At 29.5% G+C, this 25,865-nt stretch overlaps 1 protein-coding gene across 6 annotated transcripts in view; it reads right to left on the reverse strand.

The window, feature by feature from the left end:
- Positions 1–2,656: 2,656 nt before the first annotated feature.
- jus (EB domain-containing julius seizure protein) overlaps positions 2,657–25,865 on the reverse strand; it is a 66,205-nt gene continuing 42,996 nt past the window's right edge. The window contains exons 5-7 of one of the 6 annotated variants that reach the window (XM_085489458.1): positions 24,737–24,924; positions 23,087–23,121; positions 14,751–14,885 (exon numbers count right to left, since the gene is read on the reverse strand). In XM_085489458.1, coding sequence (XP_085345584.1) covers positions 14,820–14,885; positions 23,087–23,121; positions 24,737–24,924 — 289 coding nt within the window. In that variant the 3' untranslated portion in view covers positions 14,751–14,819. The other 5 variants (XR_014926336.1, XM_085489456.1, XM_085489460.1 and 2 more) reach the window with 5 other exon arrangements.

Raw genomic sequence — 25,865 nt, forward strand, 5'->3', positions numbered from 1 at the left:
ATATATTTTTATTAATTATCGTATTTCGGAGATAAGAAATAAATTATTAAAAATTTTTTTTATTGAGAAAAAAAGAGGCTTTTGCAGTGCCATCTAGCTTGAACTTTGAAAAATTAAGTAACTGCCCTCAGTGTTCAATTGGATGTTTTTTGAAGGCATCCAATATGTAACTTTTATGTAATCTTCAATATGAAAAATCCAGAAATGTATGAAAAATAGATTGTTTTTACGATGATTTTGTTTATAGATAATTATTTTTACCACTTAAGAAGATGCTGCCGTTGTTCTGTTTTACCGATTTTAAATTAGGTTAGATTAAGTTTACTTTTTATTGAATATACAGATTGAAAAATCCTCCACAATGAAAGTACTGATAATAATGAATGGGAAGCGCTGTCCGACAACTAATTTTTGCTGTTTTATGCCTCGACATCGATTTCGTACGCAATTATACATACATAATTAATTCAAGTACTAATCTTTTGATACAGGCTTTTAAACTCTTAATTTTTATTACTTTTGTATTATTCTTTGTATTATTCATGTCATCTCTATTGGGAGCGCCATATTTTGTGCACAAATAAACTGCAGAACTTTTGCATCAAATAAGTATTGTTATCAGCTGATGCAAGAGGCCAATAAAAAAACTGTAATTTTTTAACTTGTATTGTTTTTTTATACGAAATTACAGCACTTCCCGTTCATTGTTATCAATATTTTAATTGTGAAGAAGAATTTTTCAATTTATATATAGCCAATAAAAAGAAAAGCCCTTGAACTCAAAGTCGGTAAAAAAGTTATGATCAGCATCCCCTTAAATATGCATATTTCCTTTGAAAATTTAAATATAGCTTCGACAATTACCCAACATTATCCGACGTTATCTAAGTAGCAAATTAAGCAAACTGATGTTATTGGATATCGAAATGACGTATGCTTGCTACCTTAGTGTTTTTATACGAGGTTTCTGAATTATGGCCGATTTTTCCAACTTCTCAGTAAGTTTTACTTGACAGATAGCATATTTTCGTCTTTTTCAGATAAGTTATAAAAAAGAAGACAAAGGTGCTACTTGTCCGGTAAATCTTACCAAGAGTTGGAACAACCGATCCTTAGAGATATAATTGAATTATACATATATAGGTATTAAAGGTAACTGAACTTTTTTTTATCGAATCATTTAATTTATAGCCCAGTAAGCAAAATGCGCGCAAAATGTTAACAGATTGATAACAAATTTTACATGAATGTTGCCAGCAAATTGTCATCCGTTATATTCATAGGATAATGATTTGTTAGCAGAACCTGCTTACAGAATCTGACAGCAGATTAACAATAGAAACCGAGAAAAATCTTGAGATCAGATTGTGTGCGCGCAGATCCTGCTCGGTTTCTGCTTTCTGCTAACAATTTGACCTATAAAGTCATATGTTAGATTCTGTCGGCAATTTGCTGTCAGATTCTGTGAGAATAGTTCTGCTCGATTGTTGACACCAATTTGTTGATTACATCAGTAATATAATTACTTCTGCAACAAATCTGTAATCTCTTTTTTATGATAACATTTGACATCAAACATTTATTGGCATGATCTGATATCGGCAGACTATCTGATTTGGCTCCTGGGAGCATTTTAAATGGACAAAAATATGCAAAAATTTTTTGATCATTGAGTTATGAGCTATTGAAAGAAATTCTTATAGTTGAAAAGTATACATATATATACGAGGTGTGGCAATAAAGAAACCGGACTCATGCTCTAATCCTTTATTGAAAAAAAATCAGACAATTGAAATGTTGTCCCCTTCAATGTAGTCCCCTTCCCGATCCCTACACCGCTCCATGCGAATTTTCCATTTTTGGAAGCAGTGCTGCAGGTCTTCTTGTGTTATGCTGTTCAAGAGTTGCGTCGCTTTTTTTTCATTGCATCCACGGACTCGAATCTGGTTCATTTGAGCGCAGTTGACGAAAAACAACATTCCAGTGATGGAACATCCACCGTACTCGCCGGATCTAGCACCGTGCGACTTTTTTCTCTTCCCGAAAGTCAAATCTGCGCTCAAATGAACCAGATTCGAGTCCGTGGATGCAGTGAAAAAAAAGCGACGCAACTCTTGAACAGCATAACACAAGAAGACCTGCAGCACTGCTTCCAAAAATGGAAAATTCGCATGGAGCGGTGTAGGGATCGGGAAGGGGACTACAATGAAGAGGACAACATTTCAATTGTCTGATTTTTTTCAATAAAGGATTAGAGCATGAGTCCTTCTTTCTTTATTGCCACACCTCGTATATATATATATATATACAATATATATATAAACGTGTAACGTACACGTTATATTACCTGTTATATTCCGTTTTATTATAGCAATGTAACAATTATATATCGGTGTTTGCTGGGATATATATGAACAATATATAATGGATGTCCGCCTTTCAATATATTTATGTAGCTGTAAAATATTAAATAAAAATTTTTTATAATTATATCTATTCTCATACATTTTTGCATATAAAAAAAGTCATATTATAGATATGGATCATTAAATTGATCTTGATCTCAGTTATTAATTACAATGCGATAATAAAAATTGTAATTTATCATATAAAACAAAATGATCGATGACCTTATATATTGAAGTCTCAAAAAATATCATCTTGAGAAAATTTTTGTTTATTATAATATTTTTTCCTTTTGACAAATAATCTTTTCCTTCGTTTATTTTTCAGATATTATCAAAACTTAATGAAGATATTCTAGATGCCCAAATTATGTGTACATACAAGATTTCACTTAAATAAGTAACAGCAGAAATATTTTGGATGGACAGAGTAGATTATATATATATATATATATATATATATATATATATATATATATATATATATATATAATCTTTTTTGTCATTTTAAATATACTTTTGTTAAAAAATACTATAATCACAATGTGTCGTGAGTCATGTATGCAACTATCATCAACAACGATAAAAGAAGGCAGACAGAAATACTCGTGAACAATATAATATATAAATGCAAGCATAAAGTTGAAGAATATACATATAATATACAATAAATTTTAGCGCGATTCTCAAAAGCTTATAATAATAGAATATTAATATATATATATATATATATATATATATATATATATATATATATATATATATATATACATACCGCATAGTCTTTCAAGAGCAAGCAATGTTAACGCTCAGATTATAAATCTTATCGTTATATATAGGTAAGAAAAAAGCACTTATTTCGTTGACTTACATTATTATACAGTAATTAATGTGTTCATCTGTGTGTAAGTATATAGAAGTACAATATTATAGTATCAGTGCTGAAGTGATGATAGAAGACTCGCAAAAGTTCGTAAATTTGTAGGAGCATTAATTATTTTTCAAGATTATCAAAAAGTACCGTCGATTCTGCTTCACATGTTATATCATTGAAATGATCATCATTTATATATGCTTTGTCTTTCCTTATGCAAAATCGTTTACTTTATTGACGGTAATATAATCGTCATTTTACTGCCTAATTTCGGGACAATATAGTACTCTTATGCGCTTCTACGACAATTGGGACACTTGTGAAAATATCGAAATTAATCGATCAAAGTGAACCGATGAATAGAAAAATCTCGTTCATCAGAAATTCTGTAGACATGTTATAGAATATCGCTAATTTATCTTTTCTATTATCGCAATAACTTCTTTATATTATTAATAACTTTTCTTTTATTGTGTGTATATACCTAGGTAGCAAGCGTACGTCATTTTGACGTTTAATGACGTCAATTTATTACTTGGGTATATATACACATATATTGGTCAATGAACAATTGTAGATTACTTGCATAGACATGACATTTTGTAATTTTGCTGAAATTTTTCTATTGAATATTCTTTGGGAACGAGGAGTGATCCAAACACTTCCCCATATTTGGATCACAACATCATTTCTCATAATTCGCTCTATTATCTATTCCTCAATACAATATTAAGGAAATCGAGCATCCTAATTTATCATCATTGAGTTTTGGTCGATTTGTCGATTGATAATATAGTGGATTGGTTTGGCACGCGATCATGCGCAATGCAAACACTTTTGAGATGCGTACAACTGTTAAAGGTACAATCTCACATTTACGAATTGTTTAGTGGATAATTATATTATATTATATATATATATATATATATATATATATATATATATACATATTCAAGAGTATAATTAAGATTGAAGCTAATTATACAATAATATACACATTTGAAATCGAATCAGTGTGTATAAAATGAAATTAATTCTAATAAGAGAAAGTTTAATTATACATATAATTATTTATCTACGCTTATTATCGACTTATAATAAATAAACAATGACATCGAACAATGAAGAAGATTATATATATATATATATATATATATATATATATATATATATACAATACATACTTAAATATGTTTGTAAGATTCAATATTACAAAGCACCAGCACTTTCGAAAATGTTATTTTTTATTGGCGTTGTTTATTTTTACTGACAATGAGAAAACTTTCTTTACTGAGAAATAATCATAATGTGCGAAACACATGACTTAATTCTTACTCATAGAATTAGTGATTTTGTAGAGTTATAGAGATATACTTATTATACACTAAAGTGTATGAGTGAGCATCTTTGAGTAATAAAGAGAGAATAGGCACTCTGTTTGTTCCTGCTTTTCCTTTTTTTCTTTTTTCTTTTTTGTTTGAGAGCGGAGAAAAAGATTTGTGCACAGCTCATAGATATATTTGGATATACAGTTCCGTATCGTCGAAAAGCTTTCAACTATATATGTAGATATAATTATATTTTCTAAAGTTTATAAGAAGAAAGGAGGATTCGCTCGCTATCCTGCCAATGGGGACCATGATCTATCTAGATCTATTTTATACTGATCATTACGTGATTGATCTTGGGAGGGGGAGGGGAATTGCTCTCTGCTGTAACGCTTATACACAAAATTCTTAGACCTATTTTAAAGATAATTTATACTATATAATACTTATTATCGCTTGCAATCGCACGATTCTGGAACAGAAATTTTCCCCGAATTTTGTTTTTGAATCGTTCCGACGACGTCGATTAATATGTTTTATGTCTATTTTATTATAATTACATAATATTTCTTGTGCATTAAATTTAATATCATCAAGTATACAGCGTGTAACTAAGCAAAGGTATACGAAGTACACTACTATCAGGTGTAGGACGATAGACTAAATCGAAAAATCCTGAGCAGTTTTTTAATCTGAGCTTTATTTTTGACGCTATAAATTGTTAAAGTTTGCCAATTAGCGCGCTATAGTAGACGCCGCCTTATAGTAGGCGTACTAAGGTCTACTAAAGCAGTGCCTATACGTTGTTTTCCGTTGTAGCCACGCGCTAATTGGCAAACTTTAATAATTTATAAGGTCAAAAATAAAGCTCAGATTAAAAAATGGCTCAGAACTTTGCGATTTAGTTTGTTGTCCTGCACCAGATGGTGTGCTTTGTATATATATCTTTGTTTAATTACACCTTGTATATACGTACATACACACATGCCATGCATCATCCCTGATGCTTTCGTTTCATTGCATATGCATCTATATTAAAAATAATAATAATAGTATTTTTTCTTCGCCCCAAATATGCGACTCCACTAAGATTGAATCCTACGATATATGCCAAAGTGACAAAGAACTTAGCTCATTTTGGGCCATCTATATATATATATATATATATATATATATATATAATCACTATTCGTCAATTTTTAGAGAGAATACTAAAAGCATTAATAAAATTAATAAAAAAAAATAGTTTAGACACACTCAAACTTCTGTTAAAAGTTATTTTATTAATTTATTGATTTTTTTATAAAAGTCAACCTAAGTCGACAAATTCAGAAGTTATCCAGATATTGGCATTCAGATATTTGGTACATCCTATATATCAAATAAGCTTCACATAAGTGACCGCCATTTTTTCATATACCCAGCAAACACAGTATATAAATGTTATATACTCAAGCATGTTACATGTAACGTATATGTTAGTTGTAATTTCCCACTCATAGATGTAACATTTTTAATATTACATATATTACATTGTAATTATATCCCAATAATAATTATATTGTCATTATATCCCAAGATAGCACTGACTTATCAATACATCAATGTGCTATTTAGTATATAATTACAATATAACTACAATGTAATATATGTTATATTAAAATGTTACATCTATGAGTGGGAAATTACAACTAACATGGATGTTACATGTAACGTACACGTTATATTACCTGTTATATTCCGTTTTATTATAGCAATGTAACAATTATATATCGGTGTTTGCTGGGTAGAAATATTTTTTTAAAATTGCTATAGTTTAGCATTACATATTCTTTTATAATGTAGCATATTAATATTAATATATAACCTTTATATGATATTATATATATGTTTTATTAATATATGTCTATATATGTATACCTATTTATTATTGTATATGCCTATATTTATTATAATACCTATACCTTATTAATATGTTTATTGTATTCTGGTCAAGAAAGATTGAATAATGCTGATTACTATCAGATATTAGTTTACTATCAGTTATGTATATTAGATGTCGCTCATCTTTAGCCATTACCATGCTCTCCATTTTGCTTATTTGATATTTTTAAAAAGCTATTTATGTAAATTATTTTTCGGTTAATATCGGAAAGCTATCGAAATTCTCATCATCATCGAATATACATAGAATTGAGTAATCTCTGTTAATATTTTTTATCTTCCATTACGTGACTTAAAACTGTTTTCTCTATTCAATATTTTGCTCTTAGCATTACAATCTGATGATATACATCTGAATAATCTTGCAATGGAAGGCAGTATACAAATGCTGCTGCGCCAGCTTTTTTTATCAGGCAAATGGATTAAAGACTCTGTATATGCTAAATGTGATTAAAATACCTGAGATTTTGAAGTTGCCATTCATAATTTCCACATATCAGAGTTTTGTGATCAATCGTGAACGATTAGAATGATGCAATTGATATCCTATTAATCAGTAGGAATGATCATTTTTAGAACAAATTCTTCATTTTGAAGATAACATCTTTATCAACGATAAATATATCATCAAATATTTTTTTTCGAAATCTTACGCCTTAATTGTTGATCATTGACAGAAAAATATCGATTTTATTATTTTAGTATTCAATATATCTGCAACAAATTAATTTGCAACTTTTTTTTTTAAAGTAAAGATGATTTTCGAAAGTTTCTCTCAAGTATCATTTTTAATTACCAAATAAAAAAGAACTTAATAATTAGAAATGTTTTGCAAATAGATAGAAAAATCGTAAGTATGTATATATATATATATATATATATCACAAATTAATATATTATAAGTCTTCAAATTCGAAATATATATAGTTCTGTGAATGATCTAACAATAAATAATCTAAAAATGGGCCAAGTTCTTTAAACACAAACAGTTAAGTGTGGAGTAATAATATATTAAGCGAGTTTATTTCTGTGCTCCTCGTGACCCAAGTAGCAAATGTGCGTCATTTTGACGTCAAATGACGTAATTTTTATGTTTAATGACGTCAGTTTGCTATTTGGGGAGTAATTATAATAGCGATAGCAATTATAATGATGACAATGTTGATGATAATAATAATAATAATAATAATAAAATAATAATAATAAAATAATAATAATAAAATAATAATAATAAAATAATAATAATAATAATAATAATAATGCGACAGTATAATAGTGACAGTAATTAACAATAAGAATAACCATTAAAATATGCTTGCGAGAATAATCACAGCTATGTATTGCATACGGATCACAGAATACGGAGACAGTAGCTAGACGTTAGAGAAATAATCTATACAAATAGTATAAATAGTGCTAAGCTTGTATTAAAGGGATCCTAAACTACGGCCTGTTTTACCGATAAAATGCTCATTTTTCTGTACGCTTTTCTTGTTATTGGTTGCATAGAATAATAAATCCTTTTCCACGATTAAAGTACATATATATAGAAACAAAGCCGGAACCTACTAATTTTATGTTAAAAATAAAAAAAATTTTAATTAATTTTTTTGTTTAGAATTTCCTTAATATTTGTTTTCACACATACATATGTATCTATTAATATATTTTATAGATCATTTTGCAATTTGAGTATATGTGTACATATATATGCATACATACGCATGTTCAATACAATGTAACTTTTATATATATATATATATATATATATATATATATATATATATATATACATATATATGTGTGCGTGTGCATATATACTTATTATTTATTATGAGTACATACAGGGTGTTATAAAAGTACCGGAACAGCAGAATAACTCAAAAAATATGTGTCCTAGAAAAAATGTTAAGTAGTGGGTTTTTATGATTTTTTCCTGGCTATCTGACAATGACCTTAGCCAGGAAAAAATCATAAAAACCCAGTACTTAGTATTTTTTTAGGACTCATATTTTTCGAGTTATTCTGCTGTTCCGGTACTTTTATAACACCCTGTATAATACTCAATTGATAAATTTCAATTTATTAACATTACTATAAATACGACAGCGCAGGCACTAAATTACTGAAATATAATTATATTGGACTACCGTCGTTTATGTATTCTTACGGATTTTATTACATTGCAAGTTTTCGATATCTTGTGCGATTAATAAAATATTCGTATAAAATTGCGTGTCCAAACTTGTATATATAATTGTGTATACAATCGTAATGTTTTTGGTCTATCTAAAAACGGAATTTTTTTTATACAACGTGTCAGATATCTGGTCAGAAATCAAGTATGTTTCTCTTGAACATGATAAATGCATGTGCAATATTTATCGTACATTGTACGTGTATGATGTACGTATTATTATTTTTAATAAAGTAATGTAAAAAGCATATTTAGTGATATGTTGTAAACATAAAATCATAGAAATCAAATGTGTCATAAAGATAAAAAAAGTAATTAAAAGAGAAAAATGGTGATAGAAGAGCTAACACTCTCATAGCTGTTAGCAATATTTCTACAATCTTAAAATATATATCTTAAGACTTTGTGTGAGATATATGTGTGCATATTCTTAAGAGATTACTACAAATTAAATTTATGCCGCTACTTTTTAAAGAATCATATCTTTCAATATCCGTCAATCCCTCAAAAATTCTTCTATTACTTAATTTTATCTTATTTTTTACTTTATTATTAATGATGAAAAACTATGAATTTCGGTCTGATACATAGTTTTGCGTTATTATAGTAATCATTACCGACGTTGTCAGCGTTAAATTCGACATACGTTTACATGTTTAATAAGCTGAATTTATTTTCAATGTCATCTGTATCACACACATGAGCATCGAACTCTAAATCTAATCGCGTATTTAACTATTTTCGAAATTAATATATTAACTCGGTAAGAATTGCACCGAAGATATTGTATAATTTCATAGCGTGAGTATTTCTAAATGTAGTAAAGAAAAATTATTCTAATAATACATGAAATAAAAATATATTATATTATAATCGTGTTATCATTTTTCTTCACATCACATCATCGCTCATTTAATTCAACATAAATGTATATAACGCTTTTTGTGTTCTTTTTTATTACAGGCATTGCAAAATATATCAATGATCAAGTCTCCGAAGAAAAGAAAAAAGTTTATTCACATAAATATCTAAAATTTAAGTTTCTCAAGCTTTTTTAGTTTCCTTAATCTTGGGTAATTTCTTTAAGTTTTCTCTACATTATATACATATATATATTTAAAATAAAAAAGAGAATATTTCAAATTTTCGTGTTCTGTTTCCTTTGTTAACATTTAAATAAAAATATTATAATAAAAATATAATAAATTTAAAAAAAATAAACAAAAAAGAAGCTTTTAATATACTTCTAAGAAAAAAATTTGTCAAAGCTTATCTTCTTTAAATGAGAATTGTTTGAAAAAATGTACTCGCGCACTCTGATTACATGCGTACATAATTAACGCGGTTATTATTCAATATTACGATTGTGGCTTAATATTTATTATATTTGTTTAAATAAGGTTATATATAAGAAGATTAAAACGTTCTTTCAGCTTATATACATTTCCCTTCAAAATCTATAATGCATTGCGAAAATGGCGCGGAGCCAATGATAAAACATAACTCTATTAGTTTAGCAAAGGTGACATGTAGCCTCGCGTGGAAAGTCACGGGCTTGCTAGGCGAGAAAGGTCCCAGGTTCGAATCTGACTCGATCCTAAATATCTCATATGTCTCATAAGAGGTTTTTAGAAAAGAATTTGTGAAAGAAGGAGAAGCAGTTAAAGAAATTATAATTGTAAGGTAAAGTTTGTGCTTTATGGTCAGGTTATAAGAAAGTTAAAGTAATATTGTAAAAGATTCGAGAACGCTCCTTAAAAAAGCGCCTCTATAACCTCAAGAGAATCAAATAAACGTGATTTATTTATTAGTTTAGCACTTTAGCGACTGCGTACTCTGTATAGCATTATGGATAATCGAGGGGAGGATGTCTAAACTTTCTTATATATAATCTTAAGTTTAATTATCACCACATAGCATCTAAATACATCTGGCAACGGTCCTCGCTTTTAATTTCGTACTTTCGAAAGAGAAATGTCACTTGAAATACTCTCCTCTGGTCCCTTTCCATTGGCTTATAGCGAATCAAGTTCGTAGCATCGCTTTCGATATAAAGGATTAAACATTAATATCCCACGATTATCGTCTTTCCGCGTTTATCTATCGATGGTGCAACATTATATCGAGAAAACTTTCAGAGAAAAGGCTTGCGCGTTTGATCATCTCGATCATTGCTTTGACATTGAAAATAATTGTCCTTGTTTCTATTGAATTTAATATAATTAATATAATTAATTAATATAATTTATACTGTATATATGAATCTAATCAGCATTAAACAAAGAAGCTATCGTATCAATTTTGTGTTTATAATTCTATTAATATTAATTGCTGTATGGATCAATAATTTACAATCGCAGTTGCTATTTTCCATGAAATAATTTTCTTTATATTAGTATAGATTTTTTTCTCCCTATTGGACTTTTCATGGATTATTCCGCAAGCGAGTACTGTATCTTCTTAATGTACAGATGGGGTACTAATTATATATATATTATATATATATATATATATATATATGTAATTACTAATATAATCCTCGTTAAACAGAATAATCAATTGCGGTGCTAAAACCGCTTGGTCCGAGAAATATGTTACACATTCACACTTTACACACACACACATTGGCGCACTTTGATTGAAAATTAAAATAGCACAAAGCAAATCAATGAAAAAACTATGTACATTAATAGATGAATAAGTAATAAAGTTACATCGTCCAATACAAATTGATATGACATTTTCCATCTGTTTTCAATTTTAAGTAATATTAATGCATTGTGATAACTATTTTATTAATAATGTTTTTTCAAATATTCTCCCTCTTTCTCTCTCTACTTTGAACCTTCTATACGCTGTTCAACAAGAGAACGTGTATTGGATTGGACAAAAATTTCATCCATTTCCAATTCGGGCAAGTTTTCGTCTTTCACTGTTTATTTAACTTGTCAAGTATGTCTATAATAAATGGCACCAGGCTCCCGAAGCATTGAATCACTGGTATCTCTTTCTATTTTGTTCGTTTGTGCACGTTCTCTCGTTGAATGGAGTATAGAATACTTTCCAACTCAAATATATTGAATGTATGTATCGAATTTCAAAATCAGTTTCTTATTATTTTCATAACTACACAAATAACATTTTATACATATATTAATAAAATTTATTTTTTCAAAACAAAACATATGAAAGTATTTTTTCTACATTTTTGACGCGCATTTGCAGAAGAAATCACATTTACTTGTACTACTATTCAATGACTCTTCAAAATAAAGATTTTTAAAAACGAAATATACATACACATTTATAGAGTAATAAAAATACACACATATATATAGAGTAATAAAAATTATGCCAACGCTCGTGAGCAGACAGGGCAATAAACTGAGCAAAAAAGTCTTTTACCATTTTGTGATTTTCGCAATCATTAATGAGAATGTGAAAAAAATCGGCCAATCCGCGCAAATAGATTAGTGTATTAATTATGTGGTTGTTGAGCGCGCAATGAAGCATTAGGATTAATAATGAAGCATTTAGTTATGTATATATTGCACAATCGCGTAATTGTCTCTTCTTACCATGCGAGATGATCGATTTATTTATCAAAAATTAATCATTGCGAAATGGTAAAAGACTTTCTTTGACTTAATACGAGAGGTCTCTACTTACATATCAGAGTTGATTACCAAACAATCTTTGGCGCGTGTATGTGTGTTAATTTTGATTATGTCAACAGAAATATATATATGTATAAATATTTTTGTTGATTTATATCCCAGCAAACACCGATATATAATTGTTACATTGCTATAATAAAACGGAATATAACAGGTAATATAACGTGTACGTTACATGTAACATCCATGTTAGTTGTAATTTCCCACTCAGATGTAACATTTTTAATATAACATATATTACATTGTAGTTATATTGCAATTATATACCAAATAGCACATTGATGTATTGATAACTCAGTGCTATCTTGGGATGTAATGACAATATAACTACAATGTAATATATGTAATATTAAAAATGTTACATCTATGAGTGGGAAATTACAACTAACATATACGTTACATGTAACATGCTTGAATACTTACATGTATATAACATTTATATATCGTGTTTGCTGGGATATATATACCCAGCAAACACAGTATATAAATGTTATATACTCAAGCATGTTACATGTAACGTATATGTTAGTTGTAATTTCCCACTCATAGATGTAACATTTTTAATATTACATATATTACATTGTAGTTATATTGTCATTATATCCCAAGATAGCATTGACTTATCAATACATTAATGTGCTATTTGGTATATAATTACAATATAACTACAATGTAATATATGTTATATTAAAATGCTACATCTATGAATGGGAAATTACAACTAACATGGATGTTACATGTAACGTGCACGTTATATTACCTGATATATTCCGTTTTATTATAGCAATGTAACAATTATATATCGGTGTTTGCTGGGTGTGTATATATATATATATATATATATATATATATATATATAAATCATAGACGTAGGAAGTATCTGGACGGAGCGTAAAGTACCCCTTTTAGACGAGGGGTTTGAAGCCTGAGGGGTGAGAAGGAAACCTGTGGCAGCCATCTTGATTGTACACATGAATATATGTTGACTCTTCTAATTTCACGGAACGCGACGTTATTTTAACGTTTTTTTCGTGACAATGCATCTAAAATAGTTTAGTGTGTGAATCGGTGTAATTATAGTTTATTGTGTTGTTGCGTAATATATTGTGTTATTACGCAAAAACGTGAAAAATAACGTGAAAATAACCGTGAACCGTGACATTAGTCTTTACCAGCTGCCATCTTGGTTGTTGAATTCGTGGAATTAGTCTTCATTCTCTTCACCCCTTAGGCTTCAACCCCCCTGCCAAAGGCTTCGTCCAGACACTTTCTACGTCCATGATATATATATATTTCGTTTCTGAAAAATCTTATTTTGAAGACTCATTGAATCATATAATACAAGCGGAATGTAAATAATTCTTCTGTAAATGCACATTAAAATATATACATCCCAGCAAACACCAAGTAACAATTATATTACTGTTTAGTTAAAATTTCCCATTCAACAATGTAAATGTAATATAACACGTGTGTTACATTACATTTACATTGTTGAGTGGGAAATTATAACTAACAGTAATATAATTGTTACTTGATGTTTGGCACATACTTATAAAGCGACTTATTTTAATATTTTATTTATATAGATCAATAATTTTAATAATATTAATAATTAATTCGAACTTGAATGCCCTTATCACTGTTTATTATTCAATTTAATCTATTAAGATATATAGTTTTTCTCATTAAAATAGCATAATATAGGCGTTCGAATAATATGTATTACTGATAATTTACATCATTTTATGCGCTGTTTTTTCTCTAAATATGATTTCTTCATATAATATCTATCAAGATAATGCAAAAAATTAATCCAAAATTATTTTGTTAATTTATTATTCATTAAATATGAAAATATCAATTGTCAAAAAAGACATTTAAAGAATTTTTCGTAATTAACGTAAATAATTGTTTTACTGTTATTAAAGAACAATAAAATTACAGCGCAATAAAATATATATATATATATATATATATATATAATTTACGAGTTATTAATAACTTATTATGCCTCAACCTTATCTAGACTTCGACGCTTGAAATTGTCAGTGTCGCGATTTATTTAATTATTATTTAAGTAAAGTATTTCTCGATGAATATTATTAAATTAGCGAATACAAAATTTTCATCTTTCAATTATTTAACAAAGTCTAGAGCAACAAACCAATTATTCGTGGATGTATCGAAGATATATAGATGGAGGTAACGACCTTTTATGTAGCGCCGTGTATGTTAGCTATACAAGATTATAGTGATAAACGGGAATGTTGATCGGACCATTTGTTGCAGCGGAAAGACGATTTATTTATGCCTTTACGTCGATCTCGACGGTGACGTTCTCCGAAACAGGATCGGTGACGTTGTTCATATGATTTGGCGATTTGTTGGATTTCATCGAAGCACCCGAAGCGTTCCCACTGCTGGTACGACTCCCACGTCGAGATCCTGGCTGTGACCCTGGCGACAGAGATTTTCTTGCTAAAGTATCGCGTGCTTTCGCATGACAGCGCGGCAGCACGACGCGAAAAGCCAGAATAACTTTAAGCATGAAGACCTGCGCGAAAGAAACGCATTAGTCAGAGCAAAATAGTCAATCATTAGAACGTCCCAAGTAGCAAGCATACGCATTTTGACGTCGAACGACGTCATTAGACACCAAAATGACGTCATTGTGACATTTAATGATGTCAGTTTGCTACTTGGGATAGGGCGAATTCGCGTACGTGCGTGTATAATGATACATATTATAATCCGTTTAATAAGATAATGTACATCGGTCAAAAATTTATTAAACGTCAAAATGACGTCGTTTTGACGTTTAATGACGTCAGTTTGCAATACTTAAGGCACAGATCGATGCACATTTTCTCCGTTAAACGGAGTATATAGATTTCTTTTTCTAATGAGAAAAAATTTACTTAACTTAAAACACACACAAAAAGTATTGGCTATAACAGGGGATAAATTTATCAATTAGGGGAGCAATATATTTCTATAATAAAATATAATTATACTATAATCTCATATATTGTCAAGGTCATGACCTTCAGTAAGATTTGATAAATTTTATTATAAAACTGTATTAATATATCTTCGTAAGTTATATCCAATATTTCATTGATAATACGTTATTTTACAACTTTACAATAATACTGTAATAAAATGTTTTTGTAATATAATATTGTTACATACATGTTCCTTTTATCTTGCTACTACGCGACGACACCATGCGAAATTATTTCGTATTTAAGGGGATCCTAAACGCCATGCACGTATACACAATATTGGCAGCTTGTACATATAAAATAAGATCAGTTTCAAATAGAAAATGCTTGAATAAATATAAATAAACTTTTAGATATAAATTTAAAAGCCTAATAAGAACGATTATCGTATAATAAACTTCCGTGCATATATGTACGTCATATATGTATGACGTACATATATGACGTACATATATGCACGAAACTGCTTGAATGAATATAAATGAACTTTTAGATATTATCTATAAAAGTTCATTATTTATATTCATTCAAGCATTTTCTATTTGAGACTGATTTTATACTTACAAACTGTCAATAAAAAGAATAACCAATCTAAAAAGAAATAATTGCTCGGTCGATAAAACAGAGAGTTTAGGACCTCTTTAAGGGGAAATTAGAACGCTTTCTCCTTTGTTAATATTAATACTTTAATTTGTACAGGGGGGCGGGAAAGATTTATCAATCTGTAAAGTCTCATATATCTTTGATTACAGAATTATAAATTCTAAGCATTCACAATTCTGTAACCAAGATATATAAAACTATACAGATTGATAAATCCCCCCCCCCCTGTACAAATTAAAGTATTAATATTAACAAAGAAGGAAGCGTTCTAATTTCAGATAAAAAAACAATCGGTATAGCCAATAAATAGATTTATAGTTTATCTGACCTCATATTTTGTCGATAAGAAAGGAAAAAAACATTTGACTTCTCAAGAATGTTTAGGATCCCCTTAAGGTAATCTTGAAACCGACCTGTTTTATCGACAAAACATTTATTTTTGTGCACGCTTTTTTATTGGTTGAATAGAATAATAAATGCTTTTCTACGATTAAAGTACATATAGAAACAAAACGGAGATCTATATTGATTTTATGTTAAAACCCAAAAATATTTAATTAAATTTTTTTATTATAATTATTTTTTATTGTTATAATTATTGTGATAAAAAGTTTATTCATGAAAAAATGTCCATACATTCATTTTTATTTAAAAAACATTTAAACATCCCCAGATAGCATTTATAAAATATTTAAAGAATATTTATAATAATCATTTTAATATTTTATAAACATTTATCATAAATATTTTATAAATATTTTTGGAGTCTTAGATTTAATAGATCATAAATATTTATTATAAATTTATTATAAATATCAGAAAATATTTACGATAATTATTATAGTAAATATTATAAATATATTTATTAAATCATATTATGATATAGATTTTTTTAAATTTATATTTTCTTTATAATAAATATTCAGTAAGAAATTATGAGTTATAAAGACAGTCAACGATTTCTTAATCAAAACGATCGGTTGATATAGTCTAATCTAAAATTTGGTTGATTAGATGTTTTTGTGTTTTTCAAACTCTATTAGCCATATAAAAAGTTAAAAATGTGTAAAAAATGTTTATAGTAGTATAACTTATTAGACATTTTACTATACATTTTATTAGACATTTATTTTAAAATAGAATATACAATTATAATATACACTGAATATACTTATTAGGTAACAAAGTAGTTTAACAAATAAATTTACATATATATCTATATATACGTAAATTTATTCATTAAAAGACATTCTGTTGCAAAATGTAGCTCAAAAATATAAATAATTTCATGACATTTTATTAATTTCTGTTTTTGCCAGCCTTATATAATTCTCACGACTAATATAGCAAATACGAAGAAGATACGTCACATAGCAGTAAATGAAAGAACTAACAATTTAGTTAAAAAATATTTACATAATTATTACTATAAATATTTATCTTTACATACCATAAATATTATATGAAATATTTAATTAATTTAATCTACGTTTTAATAATATGTTAAATAAAAATTTTTATAAAATATTTTTAAAGTATTTATAATATTTGAAAAAATATAAATATTTATGAATCTTTATCATAAATATTGTATGCTGTCTGCTGTCTGGGTCCTATATATAGATAAATTGTTTATCTTTGATGTCTATATACAATATATATACGCATTAATATATCTCCGTAAGTTATATCCAATATTTCATTGATAATCTAGAATTTTACTTTAGGGATTTTTATATATTGTAAATAATTTAAGCAAATATGTTGCGGCTAAAGTTTTTCAAATGTTACTCAAAGCCATGACATCTTGAGAACGTTTTAAGATCAAGATTGTCAAAGTCAGAATTATTGGAGCCAGCTCCAATAACAATCGATATTGTTTACATATTGTATATTTACACTCATGCACACAAGTGTATGTATATACATATATGTTTGTATATACATATATATATACATATGTATATATATGAAACCTTTTATTTTGAATAATCATAATAATATATGTATATATATGTTGTTAGAATCATGATTGACTCTGAATAACGTTCAGAATGTTTCAACAATTACGTTTTGTTGTTTGTTAAAAAGTTAGAAATAAATGAAAGTTTGTGCAAAGTAAGAGATTCGTACATAGACTAACCAATTACTAAAGTTCATTATTGGATTTATATATGGAAATTTATATTAGATTATATATATATATTAGATTTTATATATCAAGAGACACGGTAGTGTCTCGCGACCAGTTAAGGGCGTAGCGGAGACACCGTGTATCTTAACGCGAGTCGGACATTTGAGTCTTTATAATATTTCGAATCCTCAATAATGGCTGAAGCAATCGAGTTTATACTAGACTTAATCGATAGATTGAGTTCGAATTATATAATAAAAGTGTCTTTATTTCTGCTCTACGTGATTTGTAAGCAGAGATATATAAATGCAAAGTCGAAATATGAAAAATTTCTATTAAGAAACGTCCCCGTCATCATTATCATCATCATTATCATCATTATCATCATCATTATCATCATCGACCACGCATACATAGTAGTATCGTGCTACACGTATTCACACGTATACAACACATGCGCACACATATATCACACGTACACAACACATGCAAGATGCATGTAGTGGTAATTTTGTCCATCTCGCACGTTTTACAACAGATGGCGATAGTGGCGCTCCGCCATATCGGCAGCGTGCGGGGTTATGTTGGCTAACTCTCTCTCTCTCTCTCTCTCTCTCTCTCTCTCTCTCTCTCTCTCTCTCTCTCGCTCTCTCGCTCTCTCTCTCTCTCTCTCTCTCTCTCTCTCTCTCTCTCTCTCTCTGTCTCTCTCTCTCTCTCTCTCTTCTCTCTCTCTCTCTCTCTCTCTCTCTCTCTCTGTCTCTCTCTCTCTCTCTCTCTCTCTCTTACACACACACGCACGCACACACACACTCTCTCATTCTCACTCACTCACTCACTGTTCGTCTTGTGCACTTATTTAGTACATTCATGATCGGCAGCGTGCGGGGTTATGTTGGCTAACTCTCTCTCTCTCTCTCTCTCTCTCTCTCTTTCTCACACACACACGCACACACACACACACTCTCTCATTCTCACTCACTCACTCACTGTTCGTCTTGTGTACTTATTCAGTACATTCATGATTAAACATCTATATGCATTAATGTGAAATTTACTTACAATTAGTTTACTTGAAATATTCAATCTCTAAAGTGTTTATCTTATAAGATAGACAAAAAAATCTGAGTAAATAATAAGAAAAAAAAACAAGGATTATTATTGTCATAATTTTTTATCAATTAAGTACTCTCAACTATCCAATAATTAAATAAATACGTACAAATGTGCGCGCGTGTACACACATACACATATTGATATTAAAGAGATTGAAGGAGAGGAAGGAGAAGATAAAAATTTAAATATTCACATATATTTTCAAATATTATATATGAATTTATAGTTTACATATCTAATTAATAATGAATTTCTAATTATATTAAACATATTAAAATAAAGACATACATGTATTTATCAAATGAATAAAATTATTGAATACAGACTTAAAAAATTTATTAAACATAAACTTAAAAAATTAATTAATTAAACATATTCCAAATTTAGAAAAAATAAACTTTATTTATATATGCAACAGCTTTTTAAACTAAATTTTTAAATTCTATTTTATATTAGACAATTATCTCAATCAACATCTACGTCCACATTAGCTGCACTGCAGACTACCTCTACAGCCACATTATCTGCTCCGCGGATATAGCGTTATGCCAATACGATACATTACATGTACTTACTTACTTGCCTTTACTGTACCAACTCTTGTTCTTTCCACGTAATCATGTTTTTACAGTTATCGTTTGCTGTATATCTTCCAGCAAACTTTATTTCGTGTGAAGTGTATTTAATTAATTAAATCTCTGCGAAAGATTGAGAAGATGAAGGGATAATTCAAACTATGAAGACATGGTTACATGGAAAAGACAAGAGTTGATACAATAATAAAGACATACATGTATTTGTATCCTGCTGGCATAAGGTTATAGAAGTTGATTGAGATTGAAAAATAATAATGAAAATAATAAAAAAAATAAAGACACATGTATTTGTATCGTGCTGGCATAAAGTTATAAAAGTTGATTGAGATTGAAAAATAATAATAAAAATAATTAAAAAAAGGAAATATTCAATCATCATTTAAAAGCATATTTGAAATCTGTAGAATAAACAGTTTTTGCAAAAAATGTGGAGCATTAGAGCTCTAGTAAGTCTAAAAATAAATGTAAACATCAATTAATAATAACTGATGTTATATATATATTATATATATAAACCAATTTGTTGCAATATTCACTATAAAAGGTTGTAAGGGTAAGATGGCTAAAAGTGAATAATTTAAAAGATAGTTAACATAATTTTACATAAACTGAAATATTTCATAGAATAAAATATTTGTAATATTTCGAAGTTTATGTAAGATTATGTAAAAATTATACCTTTACAACTTTTTATAGTAAATATTGCGAGGAATCGATTTATATGAGAAAAATTAAGGTAATTCTATTTTGAAAATATAAGTGACCTTTAAATAACCTTGAAAATCGCCGTTTAGGAAAAAGTCTGTGTCAACTTTTTCTTTTTCGAAATCCTGCAACTTTTATCTAAATTTAATAGAAAATGTATAAAAAATGCTCGACATTAGTACACACACACACACACACACATATGGGTAAATTTATATAAATAGGGTGCTTTAGGAGGAATGATCAGGATTCTAGGATATGATTGTACACATCATTTTAAGCAAAGAAGTTTAGATAAACATGTTTAATAATTGTTCTATTCCGCTCATAAAAATATACAAAAATGAATGATATAATCTCTAAAAACTCACCTTTAAAAAAAGGTAAAAAAAGGCGACCAGTTAAGGGCACGCCATTAACAAAAATTATCCATTGCAAACCCATGTAGAATCCTATCCTATTGCAAACCCATGTAGAATCCTATAAAAAATTAATCATTGCAAACCCATGTAGAATCCTAGGCAAAATTAACCATTGCAAACTCATGTAGAATTGTATTAAAAATGATCCATTGCAAACTTATGTAGAATCCTACATTGCAAACCCATGTACAATAGAATTGTATGAAAAATTATCGATTATAAATTCATGTACAATCGTAACAAAAGTAATGAAATAAAAAAAAAATTGCGCCAAGTGAAAGTAGAAACTTGTACCAGTGGAAAATTAAAGTTGCAGACATATATAGAGTCGTATAATGAATCAGTAAAAATTTAAATTTGCAAATGTAGAATCGTACCATAAAAAAACTTATCTTTTAAAAAAAAAGATAAACAAGATGCCAAGTCCATGCGCCATGTAAAAAAGAAATAAAAAAATTTTAGTTAAAAAAACTGGGAGCGCTGCTAAATAATATTCTAACAATATTAAAATTAAATTGTTACTTTTAAACTCATTACAGTTAAAATATGTTTTGTGTTTAAATTAATTAATGTTACTTTAAGGTGCATTGTAATTTTGAAACTTAGCAGCGCGCCCAGTTTTTTTAACTAAAATTTTTTTATTTCTTTTTTACATGGCGCATGGACTTGGCATCTTGTTTATCTTTTTTTTTAAAAGATAAGTTTTTTTATGGTACGATTCTACATTTGCAAATTTAAATTTTTACTGATTCATTATACGACTCTATATATGTCTGCAACTTTAATTTTCCACTGGTACAAGTTTCTACTTTCACTTGGCGCAATTTTTTTTTTATTTCATTACTTTTGTTACGATTGTACATGAATTTATAATCGATAATTTTTCATACAATTCTATTGTACATGGGTTTGCAATGTAGGATTCTACATAAGTTTGCAATGGATCATTTTTAATACAATTCTACATGAGTTTGCAATGGTTAATTTTGCCTAGGATTCTACATGGGTTTGCAATGATTAATTTTTTATAGGATTCTACATGGGTTTGCAATAGGATAGGATTCTACATGGGTTTGCAATGGATAATTTTTGTTAATGGCGTGCCCTTAACTGGTCGCCTTTTTTTACCTTTTTTAAAGGTGAGTTTTTAGAGATTATAAAAATAAACTCCGCTATATAAGTCCCAAATCTGGGATTACATCAAACAAGAGATAGGAAAAAGGAGAAAGAGGGGGGGAGAGGAAGGGAGGAGGAAAAGAGAGAGAGGGAGAGAGAGAGAGAGAAAGAGAAAGAGAGAGAGAGAGAGAGAGAGAAGAGAGAGCGAGAAGAGAGAGAGAGAGAGAGAGAGAGAGAGAGAGAGAGAGAGAGAGAGAGAGAGAGAGAGAGAGAGAGAGAGAGAGAGAGAGAGAGAGAGAGAGAGAGAGAGAGAGAGAGAGAGAGAGAGAGAGAGAGAGAGAGAGAGAGAGAGAGAGAGAGAGAGCATAACCTCGTTAAAAAATTAGGATTCATCTGGTCCGGAGGATAGCATCTTTTAAGAGCTCCTTAGGGGACAAAATTGCTGTCTTGTAAAAAAAGAAAATTTAATAATAAGTTTCAAAATATAATACAACGTTAGATCGTGAAATGCTACAGGAAACTAACTTTAATCGAAAATAACCTAGTCTTCCAGGTTTGGGGTTAAGGCGTTAGGCCAGCTAGCTAACACTTGGAAAAAGATAGAACATGCATGCTAAAAACTTGCCTCGGAATTTCGAACGGATCAACTCGAACGATATATGGTAAAGAAAAGGCTTATGAACGTTGTAACGGAATACACAAGGCAGTGAAAATAAAATAAAGAAAGTAAAGCGGGGAGCACACACTTTCGCATAAACGTAAACATAAAAATCTTGATTGGTCTATAAACGTATGCATAAAAAATTCAACTAATCGAATTTCTTATGCATATGCTTATGCGCTTATGCAAGAGTGTGTGCTCCCCGCTTAATAAGTGAGATGGAACAATTGAAGATTAAGGTAACAATCTTGAGAGAAACAAAGAAAAAAGGGCATGAAATAGAAATGTTGTAGAAATACATACACATTTGTTCAATGAGATTTCCAAGGGCTCATATGCTAAAAGGGAAGTGGCAATACTATATAATTTATAAAATTCAAAAAGCATATCATTAATAAGGACTTGTATCAACAAAAATATAAAACTTAATATAATATAATAATTGGCCGAAGAATAACATTTCTAGATGTATACACTCTATCGAATGACGAAACTGCAAACCAAAGATTATTTTTTGGACTACCTTAATCAGGTTATGCAGGGATTTGGAGCAACTAGAAAAATTATTATTTTGGGAGATTTTAATAGTCAAAGTAATAGTCGGGTTGTAGAATTCAAGATCACAAGTGAGTAGGACTATATCGAGAAGAAATACCAACAATAATGGAGAACGATTAATCGACCTCTGTTCATCAAACGCACTCATCAAAATAACCAATGGATTCTAAACACAAAAGAATACATAAATACATCTGGGAACAACACACAAAAATCAATCATAGACTATACATAATTGTAAAACAAAACACGAAATTTAGAATACAAGATGTACGAGTACAGGTGCTACCTGTGGATTTGACCACTATACCTGCTTAAGGCAAGAATTTGTTTATCCAAATGAAAAGAAAGAGCAGAAGAAGACATTCACCCCGAAACATGTTCTGAAAACGAAAAGACTGATTATCTCAAATACAATCTGGAAAACTTAATGGAAGGAAGTACTAATTGTAAGTACCTATATCAGCAAAGATTAGATAAATGTCTAAACAAACTGAGGGAGGATTCACACCTTGGCAGAAAAGCAGAAAACATAAAAACAGAAGCCAATCAAAACTTGCGTTGGCAGTAAGCTTACTAGATAGTAAATTCGGTGGTAGTAAACTTACTGCCAACGCGAGTTCTGATTGGCTTCTGCTTTTATGTTTTCTGCTTTTCTGCTAAGGTGTGAATCCTCCCTTAAAGATTTTTGTGAAATGTATCAAAATATAATTGAAAACCTACACAAAGCAGAAAATGAAGCTCTAGGAAAAAAGGAAGTTAGGGCTAAAGCTCAGCGTTGTTTGGCTGTACTTTACGTAACAATTACTCTTTTGTTATAGAAAAAATTATTCAAGACTTTCAATTAATTTTTTGGTGAGGAATAACGCATGTACTTAGTGAGCAGTCTTTAAGTAACATCCTGTATAATACTAATACTAGTTTTCTGTTTTAAAGTTCATTTTTTAATTGTTATTGTATGATATTTCCATGATATTTTATTCTCGAGGTACACCATTTTAAAGACATTAAACGGCATCACCTATCTTTCTTTGAATTTATTGACTTTCTTGGATTTTCATAACTGCGCTGAAAAAGTCTCGAAAGAAACAAAAGAGTCACTTGCTTTGTTGGAAATGGGACTTTGTATAATAAGGTTGTCTCGGGTGCTTTTTAGCAAGCAACACAGGCAACACAAAGTCACACTGTGTGCGACACAAGTGCTTTTCTACTATTACGCAATATAACACAACTCAGCTCTTTAGCTAAGTCGCTTTGTGCTCAATTGTGTTACACTAGTGTTACACAGTGTTTATCTGTGTCTTTCTTACTGAAAGGCACCCTTAGTAAGATGTGAATAAAAAACTTAATACAGCTAACTCTCTATGCTGTGAATGACAAAAGTGTTGAACGCACCTTGTGAAGCGTTTGGCGAGTGGGGTCTCAAGGAAACCATCGAGGGTTGCCTTGATGGCATTCGTACACTTGCTCTTGAACCACGTCTCTCCTGAGCGTGTAAGAGTTTGTTCTCTCTTAACAGCGATACGTTCATCAATCGTGCGTTAGGTGTATTAAAGATGGTGCGATTCTCTCGCCAGCGAGCCCTGCAATTTTACATCGTGCCAAATGAGAATATATTTGAATATAATAGATATGGGTAAAATTAAACAAAGGTATACGAAGCACACCATCTGGTGCAGGACAACAAACTAAAACGAAAAGTCTTGAGCTATTTTTTAATCTGAATTTTATTTTTGACGCTATAAATTGTTAAAGTTTGTCAATTAGTGCGTAGCATAGTGTAGGCGCCGCCTTAATAGACGTACTATAAGCCTTACTAAGGGCGATGCTAATTTTCAAATTTTAACAATTTATAGCGTAAAAAAATTAAGCTTAGATTAAAAAATGGCTTAGGAGTAAAAACTCAAAAGATTTAGTTTGTTGTCCTGCACTTGATAGTGCCCTTAGAACATATAGATATGGAAGGGAAATAGGAGCGCAAAACTGTGTCCAAGTTGGGTGCGAGAGAGAACCACGTTTTTAAGGAAAGAGAAGGGTAGATTGTTACCTCCGTTCGCAATGCGCAAACGCGAATTAGCGAAAGCACCAATTACATTTCCAGTTTCAAACGGCGCGGTGAGCGTGATGTCACCGTGACGTCATCTACGTTTGCACATTGCGGATAAAGGTTAAAAGCTATCTTTCTCTCTTGCACCAAACTTGGACATAGATTTTTAGCACGACAGACAAAGCGATTCCCCCTCCAGGTATATATGCTCTAAGATGGTGCCCTTTGTATATCTTTGTTTAGTTACATCCTGTGTATTTAAAAATTAGAAAGAAAGAGAAAAAAAACAGAAAGTTTTTTATCTAAACAGAACAAAAGATCCTACACTAATTCACTGGAAAATTGCTTTCCATTGAATTTGCTTTTTTGATAAATTATAGTTTAAGGTATTTTGATCAAAAAATTTGATAGTTTTCAAGCTAAATAATTATTTCAAAGCTAAATGATGAACAGTTACTGAATTACAACCAGTCCAAC

Source organism: Nylanderia fulva, unplaced genomic scaffold, assembly GCF_048542155.1.
Source record: "Nylanderia fulva isolate GAGA-0341 unplaced genomic scaffold, ASM4854215v1 Scaffold84, whole genome shotgun sequence".
In the NCBI taxonomy this organism is placed as follows: Eukaryota; Metazoa; Arthropoda; class Insecta; order Hymenoptera; family Formicidae; genus Nylanderia; species Nylanderia fulva.